This window comes from Malania oleifera, chromosome 1 (assembly GCF_029873635.1).
Source record: "Malania oleifera isolate guangnan ecotype guangnan chromosome 1, ASM2987363v1, whole genome shotgun sequence".
NCBI lineage: Eukaryota > Viridiplantae > Streptophyta > Magnoliopsida > Santalales > Ximeniaceae > Malania > Malania oleifera.
In genome coordinates, this window is record NC_080417.1 from 101,956,388 (window position 1) to 101,964,912 (window position 8,525).

General features: G+C 39.3%; 1 protein-coding gene across 2 annotated transcripts in view; it reads left to right on the plus strand.

Annotated features, from left to right (window-relative positions):
- The window catches only part of LOC131155924 (ARF guanine-nucleotide exchange factor GNOM-like), a 30,828-nt gene extending 25,138 nt beyond the window's left edge, over nucleotides 1-5,690 (plus strand). For both annotated transcript variants that reach the window (XM_058109384.1, XM_058109387.1), the window contains exons 2-3: nucleotides 264-1,092; nucleotides 1,547-5,690. In XM_058109384.1, coding sequence (XP_057965367.1) covers nucleotides 358-1,092; nucleotides 1,547-5,209 — 4,398 coding nt within the window. In that variant the 5' untranslated portion in view covers nucleotides 264-357 and the 3' untranslated portion in view covers nucleotides 5,210-5,690. The remainder of the gene's footprint in view (nucleotides 1-263; nucleotides 1,093-1,546) is intronic.
- Nucleotides 5,691-8,525: the final 2,835 nt, after the last annotated feature.

Consider the following 8,525-nt stretch of genomic DNA (forward strand, 5'->3'; position numbering starts at 1 on the left):
TGTCCCAGCAGTTTCCCACCGTGTTCATAAAGTGTCAAATACTAACACAACCCTTCTAGGAATCTGGCACGTGTCAGATACTGACACTCAAGCCTTCTAAGTAGGAGTGGTGGTGCTTCCTAGCTGCTATCTGGTGCCTATACATTTTTTGAAAATTTTACTGCTGCACATGTTATTTTACCACACTTCTGAGCTTTCTTTGGTTTTTTTTTTATTTAATTATTTTCATTAACTAATGGGTTAAATGTCTCTGTCAATTTCAGTGAAGGGTATGATCTGGCCCAGTTTCAGTGCCTTGTGTATATAGTTGCTAGCTGCAGGGTCCAAGTGTAAACTGATCCCATTACTGGGTTACATATGGGGTGCATGAATCTGCTGTCTGGAGTCAATGCATTTGATGGAGGATCCAAGGAACACACTGGTAGCCCTTCCAGTGGTGCTATAGCATGTATGATCAATTCAGAAATTGGTGCAGTTTTGGCTGTGATGAGGAGAAATGTAAGATGGGGTATTCATTATATGGCAGATGATGGTCAGCTAGAGCATTCTCTTATCCAGTCGTTCAAGGACTTGCGGAAGCAAATATTTTTATTGCAACATCAGTGGCATACTATCAACCCAACCCTGTACCTGCAGCCATTTTTGGATGTGATTCAGTCTGATGAAACTGGTGCACCAATTACTGGTGTTGCGTTATCATCAGTTTACAAAATCTTAACCCTTGATATACTTGATCTGCATACTGTCAATGTGGAGGATGCTATGCACCTGATAGTTGATGCTGTGACTAGTTGTCGTTTTGAGGTGACAGATCCTGCTTCTGAAGAAGTGGTGCTAATGAAAATACTGCAAGTTCTTTTGGCTTGCATGAAGAGCAAGGCATCAGTTAAGTTGAGTGACCAGCTTGTATGTAACATAGTAAACACATGCTTTCGTATAGTTCATCAAGCAAGTTCCAAAGGTGAGTTGTTGCAGCGAATAGCACGCCACACAATGAATGAATTGGTTAGATGTATCTTCTCACACCTGCCTGACATTGACAGCACAGAACATGCACCAGCTAATGGAGGCAGGTCACATGTCAAGAAAGAGGTAATTTGTTTGTCTTAATTGTTTATAAGATTGATCTTTTGAATAAGATGGTTCCAGCACCATGATGAATTGATGCCAGGCTCTGTAATCAGTAGGTCACCTGCTGATATCGTCAAACTAAATTTTCTGTTCTGTTAGTGAGTGTCTCAAGTGAGTTTATGCTCAGAATGGAAACTCAAGTAATTGTAATCCTAGTAAGGGAAAATTTGTCTTCCCTAAAAACAAAAAGTAGGAAAAGTTTGTTTTAGATGTAAGAGGCATTGCATGCATTGGATATGTGTAGTATTCAAATTAGTATTTTATGGTTTGCTCATAATTAAATCTTGGATGAAGAGTTTGCATTCTTGAGTGGAATGACAATGCTGATGCAGTGCTCATTTTTTTTTTTTTTCCCCAGTTCTTGCATCCAGTTTATTTTCCTGTTTATTATATGAAATACATATTCCTTTTGCAGTTTGGTATGGTTGATGAGGCTCGCATGGTTGGGAGTGAACAACTGGAAAATGGTAATGTCAGTGTTGAGTATGATGGTCAACCAACTGTTGAATTTGCATCAAATGCTTCAACAGTTACATTAATGGGCAAGGCAGGTGAAAACAGAATTGAGGTTGACGAAGGGATTGAGTCTGCTCAAAATGGTAGGCATGTTATGATGGAACCCTATGGTATCCCATGCATGGTGGAGATATTTCACTTCTTATGTTCTTTGTTAAATGTCATTGAACACATTGAGATTGGTCCTAGATCAAATCCCATTGCATATGATGAAGACGTTCCCTTATTTGCACTGAGTTTAATTAATTCGGCCATTGAAGTGGCTGGGGCTTCTATTAGACAACACCCCAAATTATTAACTTTGATACAAAATGAACTGTTTCATAATCTGATGCAGTTTGGCTTTTCGATGAGTCCGTTAATTCTTTCAATGGTATGTAGCATTGTTCTGAATCTGTATCATCATCTGCGTACTGAGCTAAAGTTACAGCTTGAAGCTTTTGTTTCCTGTGTGCTTTTGAGGCTTGCACAAGCTAAGCACGGGGCTTCATACCAGCAGCAGGAAGTTGCCATGGAGGCTCTTGTTGACCTCTGCAGGCAGCAGACATTTACAGCTGAGATGTATGCCAACTTTGATTGTGACCTATCCCGCAGTAATGTGTTTGAAGACCTTGCTAGCTTATTGTCAAAAAGTGCATTTCCAGTGAATGTCCCTTTGTCTGCAATGCATATTCTTGCTCTTAATGGTGTGATTGCCATGATTCAGGGTATGGCTGAGCGAGCTGAGATGGTTGGCAATGAATTGCCTAATGCTGAACGTTCAATTGATGTTGAGGGATATAAGCCATTCTGGACAGAGAAATGTGAGAACTATAGCAACCCTAGTTATTGGATTCCATTTGTTCGCAAGATGAGATATATCAAGAGGAAACTAATGATTGGAGCTGATCACTTCAACCGAGATCCTAAGAAAGGTCTAGAATTTCTCCAAGGAATGAATTTATTGCCTGATAAACTTGACGCCCAGAGTGTAGCATGCTTTTTCAGGTACTCAATTGGGTTAGATAAGAATCTTGTTGGTGACTTCCTGGGAAATCATGATGAATTTTGCATTCAGGTGCTTCATGAATTTGCTGGCACTTTTGATTTTCGAGACATGAATTTGGATACTGCTTTGCGTATTTTCTTGGAAACTTTCCGTTTGCCTGGGGAATCACAGAAGATACAGAGGGCGCTGGAGGCATTTGCAGAGAGATACTATGAGCAATCACCACAGATTCTAATCAACAAAGATGCAGCCCTCTTGTTGTCATATTCTCTTATCTTGCTTAACACGGATCAACACAATGTACAAGTCAAGAAGAAGATGACTGAAGATGATTTTATTCGAAACAATCGGCATATAAATGGAGGTAGCGATCTTCCTCGGGAGTTCTTGTCAGAGCTTTACCATTCCATTTGTGAGAATGAAATCCGGATGGCTCCAGGCCAGGCTGCTGGTTTTCCAGGGATGACATCAAGCCACTGGATTGGTCTACTGCATCAATCCAGAAAAAGCACTCCATACATCACCTGTGATTGTGAATCTATACCACATCTTGACTATGATATGTTTTCTATTTTGTCAGGTCCTACAATTGCTGCAATTTCCGTGGTTTTTGATCATGCAGAGCATGATGATGTTTTACAAACATGTGTAGATGGCTTCTTGGCCATTGCAAAAATTTCGACGTGTTATCATCTTTATGATGTTTTGGATGATTTGGTTGTTTCTCTCTGCAAATTGACAACCCTGTTGAGTCCCTTATCTTTTGAAGATTCCCTTCTTGCCATAGGGGATGACACTAAGGCTATGATGGCAACCACCACAGTTTTCACCATAGCAAATAGGTATGGTGATTATATCCGTTCTGGCTGGAAAAACATACTGGATTGTGTCTTAAGCTTGCACAAGCTTGGGCTGCTTCCTGCTCGTCTGGCCAGTGATGCAGCTGATGGTTTGGAGCCCTCTCCTGACCTGGAGCTTAGCAGACCTGCTACAAGTTCCCTGTCATTATCTTGGAGACCATCTATGGCCACTCCTCGGAAATCATCGGGCTTAATGGGTCGATTCAGCCAGCTCTTATCATTTGACATGGAGGAGCCAAGTTCCCAACCAACTGAAGAACAACTTGCAGTCCATCAACGGACGCTTCAGACAATTCAAAGTTGCCATATTGATAGCATATTTACAGAAAGCAAGTTTTTGCAAGCAGATTCATTATTACAGCTTTCGCGAGCGCTCATATTGGCTGCAGGACAACCCAGAAAAGGGAATAACTCTCTGGAAGATGAAGATGTTGCCGTTTTTTGTCTGGAGCTGCTGATTGCAATCACAGTGAATAACCGAGACAGGATTATGCTTCTCTGGGAGGATGTTTATGAGCATGTCTCCAATATTGTTCAGTCAATCATAATGCCTTGCACTTTGGTGGAGAAGGCCGTGTTTGGACTTCTACATATATGCCAGCGATTGCTTCCCTATAAGGAAAATCTTACTGGTGAACTCCTCAAGTCACTGCAATTGATATTGAAACTTGATGCCCGGGTTGCTGATGCATATTGTGAGCACATTACGCAGGAAGTGTTGCGCCTGGTAAAAGCCAATGCAGCGCACATCCAATCCCATATGGGTTGGCGTGCAATTATCTCTCTGCTTTCTATTACAGCTCGACATCCTGAAGCATCGGAAGCGGGATTTGAGGCATTGGCATTTATCATGTCTGATGGAGCGTATCTGTTGCCAGAAAATTATGGTCTTTGCATGGATGCAGCAAGTGAGTTTGCTGAATCTTGGGTTGGGCATGTTGATCGATCTGTTTGTGCTATGGATCTTATGGCAGGTTCTATTGATTGCCTTGTAAGATGGTCTTGTGAGACCAAGGAAGCTGTGGGAGGAGAGGCTGCTGCAAAACTGTGTCAGGACATTGGGGAGATGTGGCTGAGGCTTGTGCAGGGACTGAAGAAGGTCTGTTTGGACCGGAGAGTAGAGGTGAGGAACCATGCTCTCCTAATGCTACAGAGATGCTTAATAGTAGGGGAGGGGATCCACCTTCAAAGTGATTTAATATTGCGGTGTTTTGATCTGGTAATCTTTACCCTACTTGATGATTTATTAGAAATTGTACGAGGGAACTCTCCGAAGGATTACCGAAACATGGAGGGAACTGTTGTCCTTGCGATGAAACTTTTGTCGAAGGTGTTCTTGCAGTTCCTACAGGATCTCTCGGAGCTGCCATCCTTTTGCAAACTATGGGTAGGAGTTCTTAACAGAATTGAGGAATGTACGAAGGCAAAATTTCGAGGCAGAAAGAGTGAGAAGATACATGAATTAGTCCCTGAGCTCCTCAAGAACACTTTGCTTGTAATGAAAACAAGTGGGGTTCTATCGAAGACTGATGCTATTGGTGGGGACAGTTTTTGGCAGTTGACATGGTTGCATGTGAAAAATATTGCTCCAACATTGCAGATGGAAATCTTCCCAGATCATGAGTCGGAGCAATTGCAGATGAACATAAAAACTGGGGGAAACCCCACTCCTGATGGTACCGGGATTGTTCCATCAGGTGAGACCACAGCCTGAAGATGGTTTCTGGATTGGAATGCCCTATAATATGTTAGGGAAATTTACATGGCTTACATCTTATGCTGCTAGTCTGCCCAGAGTCAGTAGTGCCAATTAGTCAAGGTATCTGAATTGGAGTTGCCTATTTGACTGTTGTGAACCTTTCCATGAACTCATGACAATCTGTTCTGGGCAGCCTCGCTTGGTGGAGTGTCCATTTTTTCCTCACGCTGCGAACTTGTGGAAAGCTGGCACTTCCGGTATAGTGCATTGAGTTCATATGGTCTAGTTACTACCAGGGGCTTGATTGAATCCCTCCTTGAATTTTGTACTGGCTTGTTGATCTGTGTATTAGAGCATGCAAATCGCAGCAATTTCCTCTGTATATAAGTTTTATACCGACATGATCCTAAGGTGCCTCGTTTCCCTTCTGGGGTTCTGAAGCAGTAATAGGGAAAGAGGCACTCAGTTGTTGCAAACTGCAAAGCCTACTTGATTCTAGTCCATTTTTCCTGGTAGTTTCAGGCCAATCACCCTTTCCAAAATACAGTATAAATTCTAATTGCAGCAAAAAGGGCAAATAATAGGGCCAGTTGGTACCACTTGTGCAAAGTTATAAAAATAAAAATTGAAAACAAAAATAGAAACTAAAAAATGAAAATCAGCAATTTGTATTAAAACAAAATTTAAAACTTGATAAGAGAAATGTTTATTTTTGCTTTTTTAAAAATATTAGTTAAAAGTACAAAATAATGCAAATTTAAAATATTATGTTTGTTATCATAATTGAACTTAATTATTATATTTTAAAATTCATTTTAGAATAACAATATTACTATATACGATTATTGAAAAATAGTAAAAATATTTCGTGGATGACTTTTTATTATTATTTTTTAAAATTTTAAAAATTTATGGGCATTTTTAATTTTAATTGTATTTTGAAATTCGTATGATCATATTAAGTTAAAAAGTGTATGAATAAAATGAATGATTTTATCTCAAAAAATGTAATTCTAGGTATTAAAATATTCAAACAAGAAGCCGGCAAACTTATAATCTAATATGCCAAGGATTTGATGTCAAGATTTGGAGAGATCTGTAAAGATTGCTTGTATTTGATTTAACTAGGAAAAAGTTTATATTAGAAGATACAGAACGATGATGTCACGAATTACAAAAATGCAGTAGAAGATATAAACCCAAGAAAAGAGAGGAGGTGGATGATAAGAAGGTTTTTTTAGGAGATCAAAATAAAGAGTCAAATGACCACCTTTTTAAGAGTTTTTTACGAAAATATTAAAAATAAAAAAATAAAAGCATAAATATAGAGAGATTGAGCAAAAAAATACTATAATGTACCCAATTAACTTTTTAAAAATAGATTTGAGTTTTTTTTTTTTTTTAAAAAAAGAGGAGCATGGGACGGCCAACTGGCAAGGCGTTAGTCAGCGCACGCTCCAAGGGGCCAAAGCAAGTAAAGGAGGGAAAGGAGAGGGTGGGAAATATTGAAGTCTGTCTGGGAGAAGGGAAGAAAAAAAAAAAAAAAACATGCAGAATGGGACGGCTGACTGGCATGCACTAGTTAGCCCACGATTTCTGAGGGGCCAAAGCGCAAAGGAAAGAGGAGAGAGCTTGCACACACAGTAAAGAAAAAAACGTCAGGAGAAAAAACCAAAAAAAAACTATAGAAGATGGGATGGAAGCATGCGCAATGTGTAAAAAAATGGTCAAATCGACTTTTTGGTGCTGCAAATAAATCCAACCAGCCACCCCCCACCCATGCATGCATGAGTGTGTGTGTAGGTAAAATTGAACCAAAACCGACTTTCCAAAAGTTGGTTTGGTCACACCCTCACCAAACTTTGCATGCCTCATCCCCTATTTATTCGTTCATCATTCCCCTACTATCACTCATCCTTTCTCTTCCTTCATTTCATTCTTCTTTCTTGATCCTCCAACCTCCTTTCACCACCTTCTAGTGTTACGTGAAGTTGTTGAAGATTTATTCTTAAAACTATTATCTTACTAGGGTCAATAACGATAGTGCTAGCTAATTCACGGTTTAACTAATTTTTAGTATTTACTTTTATTTTGTACATTAATTTCATTTCATATTGAGGTATTGAGGTATTAACTATGTAAAATAATTGTTTATGTAAATGAAAATATATTTTTTCCATATTATCGTGATTTACTCAGAATATTTATTATTGTGATGGAAATTTCTTTATGTTGTAGATAAACTCTATTTTTGAGAAATCATAATAACGTTAAATTCATCAGCTAATAAAGTTACGGTCTTATTATACATCGACGGTGAGATTATTCATGGATCAACCGGTATTGAGTACAACACAAGACCAACAAAGGCTATTCGAGTTTGAAGGAGGATGAAGCTAATAAGTTTTATACAAAAAATATATGAAGGATTATATATTGATCTAAATGAGTACATGTTAGAATTGACATCGAGATATCCGCAACGAGGGAGTGGTGGAAATTTTTTGTACATTGATGTCCTAATAAAAAATGATGCTGATGTCCTAATTGCGTTAAACTAATAGGGTTTTTGTCCGGATGTATATGTAGTTGAGATTTTTGTTAAACGCATTCCTCGGAGCAGCAATATGGGTGGAACTCCAACTGTGCAGGGGGAAGCATTTATCCATTCTCAACCATATAATGAATATGATATTGCTGAGATGAGCAAACTATTTGATCACCTTTCACAGGTGACAACGACTTTAGATTTGAATGACTCGGTACATTATTTCAGCTTCTTGTTAACAGAGCATCGACATAAGGAGGCTATTGTGCAAGGATTCAATGTGGGAAGTAATTATTATCACAAACCACAACCATCAATTGAGTATAGCCATGATCAAAGTTCAACTAGAGTTGTGTCTATATCAGATTTCCAAACGGTTCCATCTATTGTCATGAATGAGAGGGGGGCATACACGGTCCAACCAATGCAACCTGATATGGACTGTGACCATGAATTAGAGGGAAAAGAGGATTTTCAAAAGGATTTTGAAGAGGCAGATGCATGGGTAGATGAAGCCGGTGGACTGAATGATTATGGGGTTCAACATGAAGAAGTTGTGATGCCGCCTCAAAACACACCTTTCAATCATTGGAGGGTAAGCAACATGCCACCATTAGCGTACATCATCGATGTCAAAGCCGGTCATATCAGAACTGAATTTGAAAGTTCCCTTGAGGGCACTCGATGGGATGGTGTCTCGGAATTTAGGAAAGGTATGATTTTCGACACGAAGGATGACCTCATCCACTCAATGTGCGTCCACCATGCACAAACACACCACAA